Consider the following 23,362-nt stretch of genomic DNA (forward strand, 5'->3'; position numbering starts at 1 on the left):
AAAAGAAGGGTGACGCATTTTGGCCCATAAATGTCAACAACAAAAAAAGAACAGGCTTTCCAAATATTGAATAAAGCGGGAATCTAGGTTACAGATTTTGCTTTGCCATCTCTAGAGAGCGTGGGACAAAACACAATTTTTACACAGAAGCAAGATGTGTCTGACAGATGTGAAATTTATGGTGCTACAGTAATAAAAGAGGGTGCTTAGCACCTCAAACATACTCCTAGAATTTCCACTGTTTTCAACACTTGTCATTGCCATTTACGTTTTCTGAATATTTTTTTTAATGTGTCATATTTAACATTTTATATGTTAAGAATGGCTTTTAAATTACATCTTACTTATGCGAGGAATATTAAATCATATCACAAACATAAAAATGAGAGAATCTTTCTGCAGACTCCAGATAGCAGCCGTTGCTTCCCCAGCTGAGGCGTCTGCAGCACCTGAAGGAATCCCTGGTGCGCACTCGTATACAAAACTGCAAAGGGTAATATCCAGAGAGGTGCAGAAGCTTAATAGTGAAAAAGGCAACAATCTTAGCTTTGATCGTGGTGTGGATAAAACTTCACATTTATTGGCATATACATTTAAAACTTACAATACACCAGACATGCCGAAGAGGAATGCAGGTACAAACAGGACAGGTTGAAACGCGTTTCATGCCGTTCTGGCACTTTTTTAAAGATTCTTTGAAGTTTTAAATGTATATGCCAATAAATGTGAAGTTTTATCCACACCACGATCAAAGCTAAGATTGTTGCCTTTTTCACTATTAAGCTTCTGCCCCTCTGTTCTCTGGATATTACCCTTTGTAGTTTTAAATCATGTCACTATGTGTATTGTTTTGCTCCTGTGTTTACAAATATGTTTTAGATGATATTCTTGTAGTAGGTTGATTTGAATAATTTTTTTTTCTTACAGAAAATTTTATGAATAAGCATCAGAAGCCGGTGCTCACAGGCCAGAGGTTTAAAACCAGAAAGAGGGGTGAGTTTATTGATAACATTTTTTTGCTATAATTTTAAAGGGACAGTCTACACCAGAATTTTTATTGTTTAAAAAGATAGATAATCCCTTTATTACCTTTTACCCAGTTTTGCATAACCAACACAGTTATAATAATACACTTTTAACCTCTGTGATTATCTTGTATCTAAGCCTCTGTAAACTGCACCCTTATTTCAGTTCTTTTGACAGATTTGCATTTAAGCCAATCAGTGCTGGCTTCTAGGTAACTCCACGTGTGTAAGCTCAATGTTATCTATATAACAAACATGAACTAATGCCCTCTAGTGGTAAAAAACTGTCAAAATGCATTCAGATAAGAGGCGGCCTTCAAGGTCTAAGAAATTAGTATATAAGCCTACCTAGGTTTAGCTTTCAACTAAGAATACCAAGAGAACAAAGCAAAATTGGTGATAAAAGTAAATTGGATAGTTGTTTAAAATGTCATGCCCTATCTGAATCATGAAAGTTTATTTTGGACTAGACTGTTCCTTTAAAGCAATAAAATTACCATTGTTGTCCAGTCAATTTTTTTTTTATTAAAACAAGCAAGTTCTGTAAACCAGATAATCAGTGCTTGGCATGATTATAGATAATCTGTTACTTTAATCAGTTTTACAAATTATATTTGTGTCATGGTAACAGCTTTTCTACTGAATGAGTTAGGGTCACTACAACATAACATGCGCTGACTTGCAAATTTGAAGGGACATAAAAGCGCAAAAAGAAGATGCTGCGATGATTTATTTTATTATTGCATAAGTACTTGTATATAATTATGTATTTAAATCCTGTGAGTTGTTAAACACATAGTTGACATTATCTCCAGAGCAGCAATGAACTACTAAGTGCTAGCTAAATACATCTGATGAGCCAATTACAAGAGGCTACCAATCACCAGCTAGCTCCCAATCTTTGCTGCTCCTGAGCCTACCTAAGTATTCTTTTCAAAACAGGATACCAATAGAATGAAGTCCATTTGACACACGGAGTAAATTAAAATGACTCTTAAAGCTGCATGTCCTATCTAAACCATGAAAGTTTAATGGTGACATTCTTGTCCCTTTAAAAGGCCTACCTTAACTTTCCTGCTTCATTAAACCTTGATACATTATTTGAAAGTGGCTTCAATTGTTTATGTATTTATTTGATTATTTGACATTGGCTCTGATTGTGTATTTAGTTTAGTTTTGTTTAGGTTTCAGAGGGACATCTTGCTGCGTACACTCAGTAAAGTCCTATAATATATCACACAGAGAACATTAAAACCTTCTTAAAGGGAGATTAAACACTAAAAAATGCAAGATAGATTGATACATTTAAAGAAAAGATTAGTCTGAGAATATTTTTTTTTAAAGTTTCATTAGTTGTTTAAATATTGACAAAATAAGTGTAAACTTTTAGTGTTAATTAAACAATGGGCATTGCCATGTTGTAACTTAGGTTTTTTCTCTGCTGTGGCCACTAGAGGACAGTTATAAATAGGTCACGAATGTGTAGCCAATGGCTATGTGGAATATAACAGTGTTCTGCACTAACATTTCTAAAATGAACTGAAATGCTCACAAATTCAAAATGGAATTACAGGAGAGGGGGACAAAATAAATAATGAAAGTATATTGGCACTTTTTTTTTTAAATATACAGTTAGCATTTAATGTTGCCATCTCAATGTGTTTAATGTCCCTTTAAATGATACTATTGGCAGTTAGTGGACTAGTAGTAGTAGTAGTAGTAGTAGTGGTAGTGCACTTTTACTATGTACCCAGTAATCCCAGGTTACCTATAGGAGGCTATGATGTAAGGTATATAGCTTAGGTAGGATTATGAAGCCTAACATGTCTCAAATGTCAGTAAATTCTCTGGCATTGACTGCAACAGTGGGAGAGTGCTTATATAAAAGTAATTATGGAGAATGTTCTAACAATGTTATGAACTGAAAGGAAGAAACAATCAGACTGTTCAGTGAAATGAGCATACCAATAATGGGTCTGCAGAAGCATTGATCCATTTGTAAAGACTGTGAGCTTTACATTTTTCCAGGTGTTTAACCCCATAAGCAGTTTTTCTAAATACGCTCCCTAGATGTTTACCAAATCCTTTCTCCCCCCAACTTTCATTATTTTATTCCCAATGTTCAGGTTTTCTCTGCGGCCTGGTTGATGAGCTTGTTAAAGTTTAAAAAACACTGAAACATGATAAACTGAGCTCATTAGGAGATATTACTCCATTACACTGACTATCTATCTATCTATCTATCTATCTATCTATCTATCTATCTATCTATCTATAAAATATAAACATGTGGTATCATAAATATGTCCCTCACTGTGTGCTGAAATGCAGTTTTTTCCTATTATTTGTTTGTCGTAACTTTACTAAAAGTATATTCAGTCAGGAATAGTAGATGTTAAAATAACGTGTGTGTATATGTGTATGTATATATATAAATATGCTCTTTAAGGGTCTATAAATATATATATAGGGCAGGATTATTTTGAAGACACTTTTGGCAAAAGGGGTCATGCAACTGGCCGCAGAGTAATTGTTAGATCTGTAAAGCAAAAGAGGCAGACATAAGGCCCGGCAATGATTGGAACCTTTCAGTGATCTCCCTTTGCCTATCTTCATTTTCAGCACACAAGGGCTTCTTACTTTATTACTGACTCATTTCTATCCACCGTGTGTTTATCCAAAGTCAATTACTTAGTGTATTTATGTAAGTTTTACATTTGTATCTGTATGAAGAATGACAGATTTGTTCTTTTGAATTTTATTTACAAAGAGAAGAATATATTTTCATGTTAGCTAACCACTTTGTGTGAAAAAAATCCAATGACCTTTGAAATAAAAAGGTTGTAGGTCACTGCTGTATACCATAGGACATGCAGTTCTAAAAAGGTTGTAGGTCACTGCTGTATACCATAGGACATGCAGTTCTAAAAAGGTTGTAGGTCACTGCTGTATACCATAGGACATGCAGTTCTAAAAAGGTTGTAGGTCACTGCTGTATACCATAGGACATGCAGTTCTAAAAAGGTTGTAGGTCACTGCTGTATACCATAGGACATGCAGTTCTAAAAAGGTTGAGGTATTTGACAGGGCAGCTTTTTCTCCATTTCAGTAGGCGTGAGGAACATAACTTCAGGCTTATGCATGGTAGCAATGTGAAGTTCTTCACAGTCCTTGAATCACTAAGGCCTTGACTGAAGTATGCCTGGGATACAACGTTCTGCAATCAATAGTTTGCCAAATACAATTTTTAATTTGCAGCATTGTAGTGCAGATATATTTATTTTATACCGACTAAAGTGTTTTCCGGTCTCATATGGTAAATTGTCTTTTATAGTTATCAGAGAACAAATTAATCCGAATACTTAAATATTGTAAATTCAGTTTCATGCCTTTATTATTATTATTTTTTAAGTATCTCCAAAGTCTTTCCTGTAAGTTTAAAGGGCCACTGTAAGTAAATATTTTCTATGCCTGTTACTAACTAACTACCCCAAATTCGCTTTTTATCAATAGCATTTCATTAACATATCTCTACTGTATGTCAGAAATCTTGTCTGCAAATTTAATTGTTTTCAAAACCTACTCCGTGGGTATCCTTTGCTCTGTACCAATCCGTTTACAATACCTAGGTTTCAAAATGGCGCTTTAAACACAAAGTTATTGGTTTAAGTATTTTGAACATGCAGTGCTGAAAATAGTGGGCAGGATAACGTGACATCTTCGGCGAATAAAAGATATAACTTTTAGAACGTTATGAAACTTCGTTTTGGAGAAAATATAGGTCAGTAGGTTTTAATTAATGTTTATTAACTTTAATATGTTAGTTGTTTAGCTTAAAAATTATAACAGAAAGTAATCCTTTAAACTAGAAGACAGAGAATGTAGTTTGAGAGTGACAATGATTTGTTAAAATATCTGTTTATATTTCTATCTACCAATGCCATCATAGATACTAACTCATCTGGTAAATATCTTTACAGAATGAACACAACAAATTCATATAGAAGTATTTCAATAGATAAATATGTAAATCATTCAATTGATTAATCAATCAATAAATAAATAATGTACTTAATTTGTTATTGATCTTTGCCATGACCTATTTTGAAACTGAAATCTTAATTTGGCATTCTTAGGCCTAGATTTAGAGTTTGGCGTTAGCCGTGAAAACCAGCGTTAGAGGCTCCTAACGCTGGTTTTAGGCTACCGCCGGTATTTGGAGTCACTCAAAATAGGGTCTAACGCTCACTTTTCAGCCGCGACTTTTCCATACCGCAGATCCCCTTACGTCAATTGCGTATCCTATCTTTTCAATGGGATCTTTCTAACTCCGGTATTTAGAGTCGTTTCTGAAGTGAGCGTTAGACATCTAACGACAAAACTCCAGCCGCAGGAAAAAAGTCAGTAGTTAAGAGCTTTCTGGGCTAACGCCGGTTTTTAAAGCTCTTAACTACTGTACTCTAAAGTACACTAACACCCATAAACTACCTATGTACCCCTAAACCGAGGTCCCCCCACATCGCCGACACTCGAATAATTTTTTTTAACCCCTAATCTGCCGACCGCCACCTACGTTATCCTTATGTACCCCTAATCTGCTGCCCCTAACACCGCCGACCCCTATATTATATTTATTAACCCCTAATCTGCCCCCCACAACGTCGCCTCCACCTGCCTACACTTATTAACCCCTAATCTGCCGACCGCAAAGCGCCGCCACCTACGTTATCCTTATGTACCCCTAATCTGCTGCCCCTAACACCGCCGACCCCTATATTATATTTATTAACCCCTAATCTGCCCCCCACAACGTCGCCACCACCTGCCTACACTTATTAACCCCTAATCTGCCGAGCGGACCTGAGCGCTACTATAATAAAGTTATTAACCCCTAATCCGCCTCACTAACCCTATAATAAATAGTATTAACCCCTAATCTGCCCTCCCTAACATCGCCGACACCTAACTTCAATTATTAACCCCTAATCTGCCGACCGGAGCTCACCGCTATTCTAATAAATGGATTAACCCCTAAAGCTAAGTCTAACCCTAACACTAACACCCCCCTAAGTTAAATATAATTTAAATCTAACGAAATAAATTAACTCTTATTAAATAAATTATTCCTATTTAAAGCTAAATACTTACCTGTAAAATAAATCCTAATATAGCTACAATATAAATTATAATTATATTGTAGCTATTTTAGGATTAATATTTATTTTACAGGTAACTTTGTATTTATTTTAACCAGGTACAATAGCTATTAAATAGTTAAGAACTATTTAATAGCTAAAATAGTTAAAATAATTACAAATTTACCTGTAAAATAAATCCTAACCTAAGTTACAATTAAAACTAACACTATACTATCAATAAATTAATTAAATAAAATACCTACAATTACCTACAATTAACCTAACACTACACTATCAATAAATTAATTAAATAAACTACCTACAATTAACCTAACACTACACTATCAATAAATTAATTAAATACAATTCCTACAAATAAATACAAATAAATAAACTTGCTAAAGTACAAAAAATAAAAAAGAACTAAGTTACAAAAAATAAAAAAATATCTACAAACATAAGAAAAATATTACAACAATTTTAAACTAATTACACCTACTCTAAGCCCCCTAATAAAACAACAAAGCCCCCCAAAATAAAAAATGCCCTACCCTATTCTAAATTACTAAAGTTAAAAGCTCTTTTACCTTACCAGCCCTGAACAGGGCCCTTTGCGGGGCATGCCCCAAGAAGTTCAGCTCTTTTGCCTGTAAAAAAAAAACATACAATACCCCCCCCCCAACATTACAACCCACCACCCACATACCCCTAATCTAACCCAAACCCCCCTTAAATAAACCTAACACTAAGCCCCTGAAGATCATCCTACCTTGTCTTCACCTCACCAGGTATCACCGATCCGTCCTGGCTCCAAAATCTTCATCCAACCCAAGCGGGGGTTGGCGATCCATCATCTGGTGCCTGAAGAGGTCCAGAAGAGGCTCCAAAGTCTTCATCCTATCCGGGAAGAAGAGGCGATCCGGACCGGCAACCATCTTGATCCAAGCGGCATCTTCTATCTTCATCCGATGACGACCGGCTCCATCCTGAAGACCTCCACCGTGGACCCATCTTCTTCCGGCGACGTCCAACTGCAGAATGACGGTTCCTTTAAGGGACGTCATCCAAGATGGCGTCCCTCGAATTCCGATTGGCTGATAGGATTCTATCAGCCAATCGGAATTAAGGTAGGAATATTCTGATTGGCTGATGGAATCAGCCAATCAGAATCAAGTTCAATCCGATTGGCTGATCCAATCAGCCAATCAGATTGAGCTTGCATTCTATTGGCTGATCGGAACAGCCAATAGAATGCGAGCTCAATCTGATTGGCTGATTGGATCAGCCAATTGGATTGAACTTGATTCTGATTGGCTGATTCCATCAGCCAATCAGAATATTCCTACCTTAATTCCGATTGGCTGATAGAATCCTATCAGCCAATCGGAATTCGAGGGACCCCATCTTGGATGACGTCCCTTAAAGGAACCGTCATTCTTCAGTTGGACGTCGCCGGAAGAAGATGGGTCCGCGGTGGAGGTCTTCAGGATGGAGCCGGTCGTCATCGGATGAAGATAGAAGATGCCGCTTGGATCAAGATGGTTGCTGGTCCGGATCGCCTCTTCTTCCCGGATAGGATGAAGACTTTGGAGCCTCTTCTGGACCTCTTCAGGCACCGGATGATGGATCGCCAACCCCCGCTTGGGTTGGATGAAGATTTTGGAGCCAGGACGGATCGGTGATACCTGGTGAGGTGAAGACAAGGTAGGATGATCTTCAGGGGCTTAGTGTTAGGTTTATTTAAGGGGGGTTTGGGTTAGATTAGGGGTATGTGGGTGGTGGGTTGTAATGTTGGGGGGGGGGTATTGTATGTTTTTTTTTTACAGGCAATAGAGCTGAACTTCTTGGGGCATGCCCCGCAAAGGGCCCTGTTCAGGGCTGGTAAGGTAAAAGAGCTTTTAACTTTAGTAATTTAGAATAGGGTAGGGCATTTTTTATTTTGGGGGGCTTTGTTGTTTTATTAGGGGGCTTAGAGTAGGTGTAATTAGTTTAAAATTGTTGTAATATTTTTCTTATGTTTGTAGATATTTTTTTATTTTTTGTAACTTAGTTCTTTTTTATTTTTTGTACTTTAGCAAGTTTATTTATTTGTATTTATTTGTAGGAATTGTATTTAATTAATTTATTGATAGTGTAGTGTTAGGTTAATTGTAGGTAGTTTATTTAATTAATTTATTGATAGTGTAGTGTTAGGTTAATTGTAGGTAATTGTAGGTATTTTATTTAATTAATTTATTGATAGTATAGTGTTAGTTTTAATTGTAACTTAGGTTAGGATTTATTTTACAGGTAAATTTGTAATTATTTTAACTATTTTAGCTATTAAATAGTTCTTAACTATTTAATAGCTATTGTACCTGGTTAAAATAAATACAAAGTTACCTGTAAAATAAATATTAATCCTAAAATAGCTACAATATAATTATAATTTATATTGTAGCTATATTAGGATTTATTTTACAGGTAAGTATTTAGCTTTAAATAGGAATAATTTATTTAATAAGAGTTAATTTATTTCGTTAGATTTAAATTATATTTAACTTAGGGGGGTGTTAGTGTTTAGGGTTAGACTTAGCTTTAGGGTTTAATCCATTTATTAGAATAGCGGTGAGCTCCGGTCGGCAGATTAGGGGTTAATAATTGAAGTTAGGTGTCGGCGATGTTAGGGAGGGCAGATTAGGGGTTAATACTATTTATTATAGGGTTAGTGAGGCGGATTAGGGGTTAATAACTTTATTATAGTAGTGCTCAGGTCCGCTCGGCAGATTAGGGGTTAATAAGTGTAGGCAGGTGGAGGTGACGTTGTGGGGGGCAGATTAGGGGTTAATAAATATAATATGGGGTCGGCGGTGTTAGGGGCAGCAGATTAGGGGTACATAAGGATAACGTAGGTGGCGGAGCTTTGCGGTCGGCAGATTAGGGGTTAATTATTGTAGGTAGGTGGAGGCGACGTTGTGGGGGGCAGATTAGGGGTTAATAAATATAATATAGGGGTCGGCGGTGTTAGGGCAGCAGATTAGGGGTACATAGGGATAATGTAAGTAGCGGCGGTTTACGGAGCAGCAGATTAGGGATTAAAAATAATATGCAGGGGTCAGCGATAGCGGGGGCGGCAGATTAGGGGTTAATAAGTGTAAGGTTAGGGGTGTTTAGACTCGGGGTACATGTTAGAGTGTTAAGTGCAGACGTAGGAAGGGTTACCGCATAGCAAACAATGGGGCTGCGTTAGGAGCTGAACGCGGCTTTTTTGCAGGTGTTAGGTTTTTTTTCAGCTCAAACAGCCCCATTGTTTCCTATGGGAGAATCGTGCACGAGCACGTTTTTGAGGCTGGCCGCGTCCGTAAGCAACTCTGGTATCGAGAGTTGAAGCTGCGTTAAAAATGCTCTACGCTCCTTTTTTGGAGCCTAACGCAGCCTTTATGTGGACTCTCGATACCAGAGTTATTTTTATGGTGCGGCCAGAAAAAAGCCGGCGTTAGTTTTTCGGGTCGTTACCGACAAAACTCCAAATCTAGGCCTATATTTGTGTTATAGATCTATTTGGCATTCAGTATATGTCTACTTTTTATTTTACTCAATCATGTACTATTTTACTATTTAAATAATAATAATAATAAAACTATCCTGGGCACAAATTTTTATTTGACATCTATCTTTTTCAACCTAATGTAGATGAAAAAGAGAAATTCGAACCAACAGTGTTCAGGGATACCATCATCCAAGGCCTTAATGAAGCGGGTAGCGATTTGGAATCAGTAGCTAAATTCCTTGACTCAACTGGATCAAAATTAGATTACCGTCGCTATGCTGACACACTGTTTGATATCTTGATTGCTGGAAGCATGCTTGGTAAGTGCTATTAATATAGAAACTGTTGTTTTATATAATTATATCATTTTCTTTTGTAACCTTATGCATCACCATTATAGTATGAGAGCCTTTTATCCTTTTTTCATTTTGTAAAAAAATAAATGATGGGAAAACTTGAAGAAACACACTAGAAAATTAAATAAAATAAGATTGGATTTTTTTATCCTAATTGATCCAGAAATGAATAAAACATGTTCAATACTAGGAACATAAAATACCACAAAAATAAACATAAAAATATCACTTAATGATTAATTCAAAGAGATTTTTACAGACTTTCACAGAAGTGAAACGTAGCAGCAAATTAATTCACTATTGACAATGACAAATATGTTTAAATGCAGATCTTTTCACTTAAAGGGATACTGAACGCAAATTGTTTCTTTCATGATGCAGATAGAGCATGCAATTTTAAGCAACTTTCTAATTTACCCTATTATCTATTTTTCTTTGTTCTCTTGCTATCTTTATTTTAAAATTAAGGCATCTAAGCTAAGGAGCCAGCCAATTTTTGGTTCAGAACACTGGATAGCACTTGTTTATTGGTGGGTGAATTTATCCACCAATCAGCAAGAACAACCCAGGTTGTTCACCAAAAACTTACATTATTGCTTTTCAAATAAAGATACCAAGAGAATGAAGAAAATTTGATAATAGGAGTAAATTAGAAAGTTGCTTAAAATTGCATGCTCTATCTGAATCATAAAAGAAAACATTTGGGTGTCAGTGTCCCTTTAACCATTAATTCCAAATCTGTAAAATGAATTCATTATTTCATATACTTTTTGGTAATTATATAATTAACCTTTAAATCTCCCAACACCTGAATGCAGTAATATTATTTGAACAATATTTATTTTTATTTGCTGAAAAATGTGTTATCATATGTAATCTTTAACACTGAAAAGTCTTGTAAATAACCATAAAATGTCACTTGAAAAAGGCAAAAATTTGGATTTCAACAGTGCCAATGTGTTGAATTTGAAAAGTCAAAAAAATAATTTGAAAAGCTGTAATAAGCATAGTTGCCAACAGTCCTGAATCTCCCAGGACAATCCTAGGATTTTGCTTTTTGTACCGAGTATTTATTGTCCCGGAGATTTGGGCTGTATGTCCGCCTTTCATCCTGCTTACTGTTCTCATCCTCATCTGAAATGATGAGCAGACTTTCCAAAGTTTATAACACCAGCAGCAAGTCCGACATTTTTGTACTTGTACAGGGCACTTACTTATCAGCTGTTTGTTTATTTTAATATATAAAGCATAATGGAAATCTCCATACATATGCATGTATTTCTCAACGTGGCCTGTGCTATTTTTGTACTAAATAAATGCAAATGTATATAAACAATTAACAATATATATATTACCAATATAACAAATTTAAAGGTACATACATGGCAATGAAAGTCCCTCAGGAGTAAGTCTGCACCTACATATAAGAACACAACACCTATTGTCACAGCAAGATTGTACTGTAGAAAATTAATGGCAAAATCTAGGAGAAATAGATTAAAACTATTTTCATATTTTTTTTTTTAATTTTATTTATTTTTTTTATATTTTTTATTGAGATTCAGTTTTAGGGTATACAAAACATGAATGTAAGTTCAGTATATACAAAAACAAAAAAGTAGAAATACTTGTTATAAATCCAACTTTTACATAGCATAATCGTAAGACATTTGTAAGATCAATAAACACAATATGTACCTATCGGACTGTATGCCTTCCAAAAATAAAACCTATCTATAAGGCCACTCTTGGACCTCACATTGTCGTAGAAAGATATAACGTTAAAGATTGCAACCAAAAACAGTAGGAGACCACTTTTGGATCTCAAATTATGAATCTTAAGTTTCTTATTTAATGTAATATAGAACAGGCTCTTATATCTGCAGTTTGGTATATAAATCTATAGGAGCAACATTGAACTCTTCTGGACCTCTTACTAGCTATAGCAAGATTTATGAGAGATATGTACATATATAAATATAGGCTTAGCACAGTTCACCATGTAGAATATATATAATGGAGAATAAAATAAATAAATAAATTGATATATATTGGGACGAACCAGAATAAACACAATACTCTGAAGTGACAGAGAAGGTCTGTTTTATATGCCTACTTTTTATATGTAAGGCTTCTCATTATAAGATAGGTGGACATTTAATTAGGAAGATTCTTCAGGAGAAATATTGTTCAATGAGATGAGATGACAGCCCCCAACCATTTTGTGAACCTAACCAGAATCTGCATTTATTAAAGCTATGAATAGTAGAGTGCTATGGGTGTGTAATTGAGTAATGGAAAGTATCTTTAAGAGCATAATTCTTGACCCAACTCAGACACCGTGCTGTCTCGGCCGCTGGCAGCACGGTAAGTAATATAGACAAGAAAGAAGCTACGTCATGTCAAGTCAAGCTTTTGTTTCAGTAATACTAACTGCTCTAGAATTTTACCCTTATGGGAAAGCCATTATGCTATCTAAATGAATAACAATAGAAAACATATTATTATAATACTAGCTATACCAAACATATTAAGTCCCATTAACTAGGAATAATTGTTCCTTACCATGGACAAAACTGCCAACAAACAGCCTAGGAAAATATAAAAATTGTTCAACTTATAAAACAAGGCATTTATATAACTGCTCAACTTCTCAGGTCCATTAACCTTCATATAAAACAGTCAAAGACAATTAAATGGCAGCATTCTCCCTAAAATTAAATGGGGTATTGTTGAAAACAGTAGAGTTGCTTACACTATAACTAGTTAAAGGGACACTGAACCCAATTTTTTTTCTTTTGTAATTCAGAAAGAGCATGCAATTTTAAGCAACTTTCTAATTTACTCCTATTATCAGTTTTTCTTCGTTCTCTTGCTATCATTATTTGAAAAAGAAGGCATCTAAGCTTTTTTTTTGGTTTAAGTACTCTGGACAGCACTTTTTTATTAATGGATGAATTTATCCACCAATCAGCAAGGACAACCCAGGTTGTTCACCAAAAATGGGCCAGCATCTAAACTTACATTCTTGCATTTCAAATAAAGATACCAAGAGAATGAAGAATATTTGATAATAGGAGTAAATTAGAAAGTTGCTTAAAATGTCATGCTCAATCTGAATCACGAAAGAAAATTTTTGGGTACAGTGTCCCTTTAAACATATGTGTGATATAAATGTGAGGCATCTAGCTATTCCTCTGACCCTTTATCCAATGCCAAGTTTGATTTGGGGGCTATACCTGCTTGCGGTATTCCAGGCAAGGATGTCCGTGACAGGTCAAAAGCAAAGAACTGGAAGTGAAAATACAGTGTGGAGCCACCTCATCCTGGGTTGGTGCATTCCTACGTGATCATTGAAGATAACATGAGTAAGCTGTAATATTAAAGCATGGCGTTTTCAATATGACTTGCAATATGTCCGGTATTAGTGTAGCCAGTTCATATTCACTTCGCTTCTGGGGGTGGAGTGTAATTTCCATGGTTTGAAAGGGCTCAATGGAGCTATGGTGATCAGTTTGTGTCCTGTTGCCGTCTATCTCAGAGTTAGCCAACGATGATTTCAGCAGTTGGGGACATACATGATCTGTAGACAGCTTTGGTATGGACGTATAGCCGGGATGTGTAGCCGTTCTCCCCTCTGGCATTGTGACCACCTCCTTGATCTCTGATTTCACATGTCCTATATCCAGTTGTGAGGTCAGAATATTATCTGTAACTGTCATCATGCCGCTCAACATCTCCATTTTATTAGTGTCTTTCCATGCCGCCCGTATACTCTCCTCTAGCCGCGTAAATTGACTTCATAATGCATAGTCTAGTATCTCTAGTAGTGTATAATTTGAATGCTCCATCCTATAGCTTCAATAGTACTGTTGAAGGTGTCATTGGTCAGTCCAGCTGCACAGTATAATTTAGCAGTCGTCAGTGACTGTTGTACCCAGCCAGGTTGCTGGGGGGTTCTGAGGCCTCGTAGTAGGATGCCACCATAGGCCTCTAAGGTCCAGATCTGGGCTCCGCCGTCATTAATACACCAGAGTTTTAGGACTGTAAAATCCACATGGTAAGAGATGTTTAGAATTTCAGAGCTTATTTAGTAAAAGTCCAGTGTAACAGCGATAATTGGCAGGTTAGCCGGATCACGGCAGGAGCTTCAGATAGTGTGACCGTTCATGGCCGTTGCCCGGACACGCCCCTCCATATTTATAATTTTTTAATGTAAACTTTGATATTACAAGAAGCCTTCATTGCCAAGCAGTGGCGTAGCGTGGGTTGTCAGCGCCCAGGGCAAGGCAAGTATTGCGCCCCCTAACCATTAGCACTCTGAGGTTCCTGCTTTTGGTCTTAACCAAAGTGTCTACCTGTCCTTGAAAGTATAGATACTTTAAATTAAATTAAAGGAATTCCTTGCATTTATTGATGACAATCAGTTATACTTTCAGCCCTATTGGGAGCTCACAATTATTCTAATTTAAACATTAATTTTATTTTTGTACTGTATTCATTCATGTTATATTTGTTGAATGTAGCTCTTCCTCTACATAAAATACAGTTGCTAGAAAACTGGACTACCTGTGTCACCTCTATTTTAAATACAGCTTGCCAGTAGGAAAATGAGCTTTTTAATTTTGTAATTACAGCACTCTTTGAATGCCTTTCAATTAAACAATAGGAACCTGATCTCAAAGGTATCTACACAGTTTTCTACCAAATGTATTTTATGTAGAGGAAGAGCTACACATTCAACAAATAATATAACCTGTCCTTAATAAATACTGTACAAAAATAAAATTTATGTTTAGATTTGAATAATTATGAGCTCCCAATAGGGCTGAAAGTATAACTGATTGTTATCAATAAATGCATTATGCAAGGAATTCCTTTAATTTAATTTCAATTATCATAACTGTCAAGGTAGGTAGACACTTTGGTTAAGAACAAAAGCTGGAACCCCAGAGTTGGTTTAATTTATTTGAGCTAGAGGTTAAGAAAACCAATAAAGCATTATCAATGACAGTTTTATTGGTTTTCTTAACCTCTAGCTCAAATAAACTAAACCAACTCTGAGGTTCCTGCTTTTGTTCTTAACCAAAGTGTCTACCTACCTTGACAGTTATGATAATTGAAATTAAATTAACTTATCAAATAACTTATAAGCAAGAAGAGATCAAGATCAAGCAGGCCTGGTAATGCTAATGGATGTTCTTAAATTTGAGCATGCAATAACACTGTCTTATTAAGACAGTCAGGCTGCCTAGGACGTCACCGCCACTTTGCTTTGAACCATTTGAACTGGGACTCCCAGTCCCTCCCTCCCCCAGGCCAGTGGCGACACCTTACCTTATAGTCGCTAGTCTGACTCTGCTGCTCTAGTGCTCTTCTTCCCTCCTGACCTGCGCGCTGGGAGTGGGACGAACTAAGTGACGTACCGGATACCACTTCCTCAAGTTCCTCTCGATGACACATCGAAATCTGCAACTCAACAAAATGTGCGACCGTGACGTGACGTCACCACATTCCTGAGCACACACACGTGACGGGTCGCAGAATCGGATTAAACAGCTGAGCACCTGTCAGATTTTTTAGCCTTCCCTTTTGCCGAAGCACTGCTGTTCAGTGGGACAAACTGAGAGGACTGGAGTCTTGAGATGGTGGAGCCGAGCGTTTTGCACCCCTCAGAATTATGTGCCCGGGGCAACCGCCCCTGTGCCCCCCATGCTATGTCACTGTTGCCATGTGTATCACTGTGTGAGTGTATGTGTGTGTATGCATATAAGTATGTATGTGTATGCATGAGAGTGTATTTGTATGTATCAGAGTGTGTGTGTGAGTGTGCATGAGAGTGTGTGTGTGTGTATGAGTATGTATGTGTGTGTGAGTATGTATGTGTATACAAACTCACACACACATGTTGCACAATTATCACTCAAATCCACCAGGATTAAATTCAATAAATCCACTTTGGATATGCTCTGTATAATATCCACTGCGCTGTGTAATAACCCCTAGTGTCACCTCACTACACACTTTTCACCAACACTATTCACTTTTTACCAACAATCCCAGGTAAATATTGTATGTGTAGTTCTACAGAAATAAAGCCACTATACTTTACTCATAGTAATTCCAAGCTAAATGATTTTTCAGACACTCAGTTCTTACCCAGAGAGAGAGCTTTAATTAGAATCTGCCCAAAGTAAAGAAAGGTTACAGAGACAGTTACATAAAGAAGTTTTCAGTCATACTCCCAAACTCAAGTGTCCTATCTATCTGTTATTGCAGGGTGGGTATCTGTGTTTGTGTGCACTTACCAAAACCCTTTCTTCCTAACTAGAAGTTTGTGTATTTGAATGCATGTGTGTGTGTAGAGTGTCAGTGTGTGTGTGTGTACCAACCTTCCATCCCAACTGCTGTACAGTCTGTGTTGTATGATTATTGTATTAGGTTTATAATGCTGTTTAGCAAATGTTTTTGTTCATTAAACTTAGTTTGATGATATATTCTCTGTTGTGTGATTATTTTATAAGGCTTATAATGCTGTTTAGCATTTAAAGTCTTCATTTCAAAGCTTTAAAAATAATGTATTAGGTGTTACTTATGACAATTTTGAGAGGGGCCTGGAATCTAACTCCCTCACTTCCCATTGACTTACATTATAAACTGGGTTTTAATTTAAAACGGTTTCTATTTACAACCATTCCTTCTGGAACCTAACCCCGGCGTAAACTGAGTGCTACCTGTATATATCTACAACACATACTCACACATACCCATAAACATACTTATACACACAAAAGAACATATACTCATACACACAGATTCATACATGCACACACTTGCTCACTCATACACATCAATACATTCATACACACACATACACTCTCATACATATATACATTTACACACACTCTGTGTGTGTGTGTGTGTGTGTGTGTGTATGAGTTTGTATGTGTATATGTGTTTGTGTGTATGAGTGAGTGTGTGTGTGTGTGTATTTCCCTGCTTAAAACAATACATATTCTTATTGAAGGATGGTGAAGTGTGGATCCATATCTATTATATAATAAAGATCATAGGCTGCTTTGCCAAAAAATATGAAGATAACATAATCACTATAATTACAATAAGCTGTTTTTTTTCCTATGGGAGGGGCAGCAGCAAACATTTCTGCACCCAGGCAGCAAGCACCTTTTGCCCACCACTGCTCGCTCTGCTGCAAAGTGTACCTGGATTTTTTTTTAAATGTTGGCAACTATGTAAGAAGTGTTTTCATATTGATTGGAATACTAATGATGGATTGTCCCCAATCTATGGTATGAATGCATGTAAAAAGCATAGGATAAATAAGTCATCACAACATTTTAGAATGATTAAAATTGACTCCATAATTGGGCAGGATTCAGTTTTCTCTTGTAAGGTGTATCCAGTCCACGGATCATCCATTACTTGTGGGATATTCTCCTTCCCAACAGGAAGTTGCAAGAGGACACCCACAGCAGAGCTGTTATATAGCTCCTCCCCTAACTGCCATATCCAGTCATTCGACCGAAACAAGCCGAGAAAGGAGAAACCATAGGGTGCAGTGGTGACTGTAGTTTAATCTAAAATTTTGACCTGCCTTAAAATGACAGGGCGGGCCGTGGACTGGATACACCACAAGAGAAATAAATTTATCAGGTAAGCATAAATTGTGTTATATAGCTCCTCCCCTAACTGCCATATCCAGTCATTCTCTTGCAACTCTCAACAAAGATGGAGGTAGTAAGAGGAAAGTGGTGAAATATAGTTAGTTTCTCTTGTTAAGTGTGTTCAGTCCACGGGTCATCCATTACTTATGGGATATATTCTCCTTCCCAACAGGAAGTTGCAAGAGGATCACCCAAGCAGAGCTGCTATATAGCTCCTCCCCTCACATGTCATATCCAGTCATTCTCTTGCAACCCTCAACAAAGAAGGAGGTCGCGAGAGGAGTTGGAGTTTTTACTTAATTATTCTTCAATCAAAAGTTTGTTATTTTAAATGGCACCGGAGTATGCTGTTTTTTCTATCTCAGGCAGTATTTGGAAGAAGAATCTGCCTGCGTTTTCTATGATCTTAGCAGACGTAACTAAGATCCACTGGCTGTTCTCGACATTCTGAGGAGTAGGGTAACTTCAGAAAAGGGGAAGGGGTCCCCCGCAAATGAGGTATGTGCAGTACAATATTTTCTGGGAATGGAATTGACTAAGAAAACACTGCTGTTACCCATAAGATGTAAGTACAGCCTTAAATGCAGTAGTAGCGACTGGTATCAGGCTGATAAATGTATGCGCAGTTGAGTTATTTTCTAGGGACTAGAATTTGACTGAGAAAATGCTGTTAATACTGAAATAATGCTTAAGCCTTATCTGCAGTAGAAGCGACTGGTAGCAGGCTTACTGATAACTTTGCATGACATTGAAAAAGTTAAAATCTTAATGATATCCGTTTTTTGGGTATTGAGGGGTTAATCATCCTTTTGCTAATGGGTGCAATCCTCTGCTAATTAATTCATTTACCGTTAAGAATTGTTGACTAATACTGAATTAGTTCTTTGTTATTCAGCTGTGTTTGTTAAAAGCGCTGCAGCGTTTTTTATATTGCTTGTAATTTTATTGAAAGTAATTCCAAGCTTGCTAGCTTCATTGCTAGTCTGTTTAAACATGTCTGATACAGAGGAATCTGCTTGTTCATTATGTTCAAAAGCCGATGTGGAGCCCAATAGAAATATGTGTACCAATTGTATTGATATTACTTTGAATAAAAGTCAATCTGTACCGATAAAGAAATTATCACCAGACAACGAGGGGGAAGTTATGCCGTCTAACTCTCCTCACGTGTCAGTACCTTTGTCTCCCGCTCGGGAGGTGCGTGAGATTGAGGCGCCAAGTACATCAAGGCCCTTACAAATCACTTTACATGATATGGCTAATGTTATGAAAGAAGTATTATACAATATGCCCGAGTTAAGAGGCAAGCGCGATAGCTCTGGGTTAAGGACAGAGCGCGCCGATGACACGAGAGCCATGTCTGATACTGCGTCACAATTTGCAGAACATGAGGACTGAGAGATTCATTCTGTGGGTGACGGTTCTGATTCGGGGAGACCGGATTCAGAAATTTCAAAGTTTAAATTTAAGCTTGAGAACCTCCGCGTGTTGCTAGGGGAGGTGTTAGTGGCTCTGAATGATTGTGACACGGTGGCAATCCCAGAGAAATTATGTAGGCTGGATAAATACTATGCGGTACCGGTGTGTACTGACGTTTTTCCTATACCAAAAAGGCTTACAGAGATTATTAGCAAGTAGTGGGATAGACCCGGTGTGCCTTTTTCCCCTCCTCCGATATTTAGAAAAATGTTCCCTATAGACGCCACCACACGAGACTTATGGCAGACGGTCCCTAAGGTGGAGGGAGCAGTTTCTACTTTAGCCAAGCGTACCACTATCCCGGTGGAGGATAGCTGTGCTTTCTCAGATCCAATGGATAAAAAATTAGAGGGTTACCTTAAGAAAATGTTTGTTCAACAAGGTTTTATATTACAGCCTCTTGCATACATTGCGCTTGTCACTGCTGCAGCGGCATTCTGGTTTGAGTCTCTGGAAGAGGCGATTCGCACAGCACCATTGGATGAGACTTTGAGCAAACTTAGAACGCTTAAGCTGGCTAATGCGTTTGTTTCGGATGCCGTAGTGCATTTAACCAAACTTACGGCTAAGAATTCCGGATTCGCAATACAGGCGCGCAGAGCGCTATGGCTTAAATCCTGGTCAGCAGATGTAACTTCTAAGTCTAAACTACTGAACATTCCTTTCAAAGGGCAGACCTTATTTGGGCCCGGCTTGAAGGAAATTATTGCTGACATTACTGGAGGTAAGGGCGACACCCTTCCTCAGGACAGGGCCAAATCAAAGGCCAAACAGTCTAATTTTCATGCCTTTCGTAATTTCAAGGCAGGAGCAGCATCAACTTCCTCCGCTCCAAAACAGGAAGGAACTACTGCTCGTTACAGACAGGGTTGGAAAGGCAACCAGTCATGGAACAAGGGCAAGCAGGCCAGAAAGCCTACTTCCGCCCCTAAGACAGCATGAAGACAGGGCCCCCTTTCCGGAGACGGATCTAGTGGGGGGCAGACTTTCTCTCTTCGCCCAGGCTTGGGCAAGAGATGTACAGGATCCCTGGACGTTGGAGATTATATCTCAGGGATACCTTCTGGATTTCAAAACTTCTCCTCCACAAGGGAGGTTTCATCTGTCAAGGTTATCAACAAACCTAGTAAAGAAAGAGGCATTTCTACAATGTGTACAAGACCTCTTAGTGATGGGAGTGATCCACCCAGTTCCGCAAACGGAACAAGGGCAAGGGTTTTACTCAAATCTGTTTGTGGTTCCCAAAAAAGAGGGAACCTTCAGACCAATCTTAGACTTAAAAATCTTAAACAAATTCCTAAGGGTTCCATCGTTCAAGATGGAAACCATTCGGACCATCCTACCCATGATCCAAGAGGGTCAATATATGACCGCAGTGGACTTAAAGGATGCCTACCTTCACATACCGATTAACAAACATCATTATCGGTACCTAAGGTTTGCCTTTCTAGACAGGCATTACCAGTTTGTAGCTCTTCCCTTCGGGTTAGCTACGGCCCCGAGAATTTTTACAAAGGTTCTGGGCTCACTTCTGGCGGTACTAAGACCACGAGGCATAGCGGTGGCTCCGTACCTAGACGACATTCAGATACAAGCGTCAAGTTTTCAAAATGCAAAATCTCATACAGAGATAGTTCTAGCATTTCTGAGGTTGCATGGGTGGAAAGTGAACGTGGAAAAGAGTTCTCTGTTACCACTCACAAGGGTTCCTTTTCTAGGGACTCTTATAGATTCTGTAGAGATGAAGATTTACCTGACGGAGTCCAGGTTATCAAAGATTCTCAATGTGTGCCGTGTCCTTCACTCCATTCCAAGCCCATCAGTAGCTCAGTGCATGGAAGTAATCGGCTTAATGGTCGCGGCAATGGACATAGTGCCATTTGCGCGCCTGCATCTCAGACCGCTGCAACTATGCATGCTAAGTCAGTGGAACGGGGATTACTCAGATCTGTCCCCTTAGCTAAATCTGGACCAGGAGACCAGAGATTCTCTTCTCTGGTGGTTGTCACGGGTTCATCTGTCCGAAGGAATGACCTTTCACAGACCAGATTGGACGATTGTAACAACAGATGCCAGCCTACTAGGCTGGGGAGCAGTCTGGAACTCCCTGAAGGCTCAGGGATCGTGGACTCAGGAGGAGAAACTCCTCCCAATAAACATTCTAGAATTAAGAGCAATATTCAATGCTCTTCTAGCTTGGCCTCAGTTAGCAACACTGAGGTTCAACAGATTTCAGTCGGACAACATCACGACTGTGGCTTACATCAATCATCAAGGGGGAACCAGGAGTTCCCTAGCGATGGTGGAAGTCTCGAAGATAATTCGCTGGGCAGAGTCTAACTCTTGCCACCTGTCAGCGATCTACATCCCAGGCGTGGAGAACTGGGAGGCGGATTTTCTAAGTCGCCAGACTTTTCATCCGGGGGAGTGGGAACTTCACCCGGAGGTATTTGCTCAACTGATTCATCGTTGGGGCAAACCGGATCTGGATCTCATGGCATCTCGCCAGAACGCCAAGCTTCCTTGTTACGGATCCAGGTCCAGGGACCCGGGAGCGGTGCTGGTAGATGCACTAGCAGCCCCTTGGGTTTTCAACATAGCTTATGTATTTCCACCTTTTCCGTTGCTACCTCGACTGATTGCCAGGATCAAACAGGAGAGAGCATCAGTGATTCTGATAGCGCCTGCGTGGCCACGCAGGACCTGGTATGCAGACCTAGTGGACATGTCGTCCTGTCCACCATGGTCTCTACCCATGAGGCAGGACCTTCTAATTCAGGGTCCTTTTAACCATCCAAACCTAATTTCTCTGAGGCTGACTGCTTGGAAATTGAACGCTTGATTCTATCAAAGCGTGGGTTTTCGGATTCGGTTATTAATACATTAATACAGGCTCGGAAACCTGTTACCAGAAAAATTTACCATAAGATATGGCGTAAATATTTATATTGGTGTGAATCCAAGAGTTACTCATGGAGTAAGGTTAGGATTCCTAGGATATTGTCCTTTCTACAAGAGGGTTTAGAAAAGGGCTTATCCGCTAGTTCACTAAAGGGACAGATTTCTGCTCTGTCTATTCTTTTACACAAGCTTCTGGCAGAGAATCCAGACGTCCAGGCCTTTTGTCAGGCTTTGGCTAGAATTAAGCCTGTGTTTAAAACTGTTGCTCCTCCTTGGAGCTTAAACTTGGTTCTTAAAGTTCTTCAGGGTGTTCCGTTTGAACCCCTTCATTCCATTGATATTAAACTTTTATCTTGGAAAGTTCTGTTTTTGATGGCTATTTCCTCGGCTCGAAGAGTCTCTGAGTTATCTGCCTTACATTGTGATTCCCCTTATCTGATCTTTCATTCAGACAAGGTAGTCCTGTGTACTAAACCTGGGTTTTTACCTAAGGTTGTTTCTAACAGGAATATCAATCAAGAGATTGTTGTTCCATCATTATGTCCTAATCCTTCTTCAAAGAAGGAACGTCTTTTGCATAATCTAGACGTGGTCCGTGCCCTGAAGTTCTACTTACAGGCAACTAAAGATTTTCGGCAAACTTCTTCTCTGTTTGTCGTTTACTCTGGACAGAGGAGAGGTCAAAAGGCTTCGGCTACCTCTCTCTCTTTTTGGCTTCGTAGCATAATACGTTTAGCCTATGAGACTGCTGGACAGCAGCCTCCTGAACAAATTACAGCTCATTCCACTAGAGCTGTGGCTTCCACTTGGGCCTTTAAGAATGAGGCCTCTGTTGAACAGATTTGCAAGGCTGCAACTTGGTCTTCACTTCATACTTTTTCCAAATTTTACAAATTTGATACTTTTGCTTCTTCGGAAGCTGTTTTTGGGAGAAAGGTTCTACAGGCAGTGGTTCCTTCTGTTTAAAGTTCCTGCCTTGTCCCTCCCGTCATCCGTGTACTTTAGCTTTGGTATTGGTATCCCATAAGTAATGGATGACCCGTGGACTGAACACACTTAACAAGAGAAAACATAATTTATGCTTACCTGATAAATTTATTTCTCTTGTAGTGTGTTCAGTCCACGGCCCGCCCTGTCCTTTCTGAGGCAGGTTCTAAATTTTAAATTATAATTCCAGTCACCACTGCACCCTATAGTTTCTCCTTTCTCGTCTTGTTTCGGTCGAATGACTGGATATGACATGTGAGGG

At 38.4% G+C, this 23,362-nt stretch overlaps 1 protein-coding gene across 2 annotated transcripts in view; it reads left to right on the forward strand.

The window, feature by feature from the left end:
- The window catches only part of BZW2 (basic leucine zipper and W2 domains 2), a 341,412-nt gene that overhangs the window by 121,737 nt on the left and 196,313 nt on the right, over positions 1 to 23,362 (forward strand). For both annotated transcript variants that reach the window (XM_053714118.1, XM_053714119.1), the window contains exons 2-3: positions 928 to 993; positions 9,836 to 10,012. In XM_053714118.1, coding sequence (XP_053570093.1) covers positions 936 to 993; positions 9,836 to 10,012 — 235 coding nt within the window. In that variant the 5' untranslated portion in view covers positions 928 to 935. The remainder of the gene's footprint in view (positions 1 to 927; positions 994 to 9,835; positions 10,013 to 23,362) is intronic.

The sequence above is a fragment of the Bombina bombina genome, chromosome 5, assembly GCF_027579735.1.
Source record: "Bombina bombina isolate aBomBom1 chromosome 5, aBomBom1.pri, whole genome shotgun sequence".
Taxonomy (NCBI): domain Eukaryota; kingdom Metazoa; phylum Chordata; class Amphibia; order Anura; family Bombinatoridae; genus Bombina; species Bombina bombina.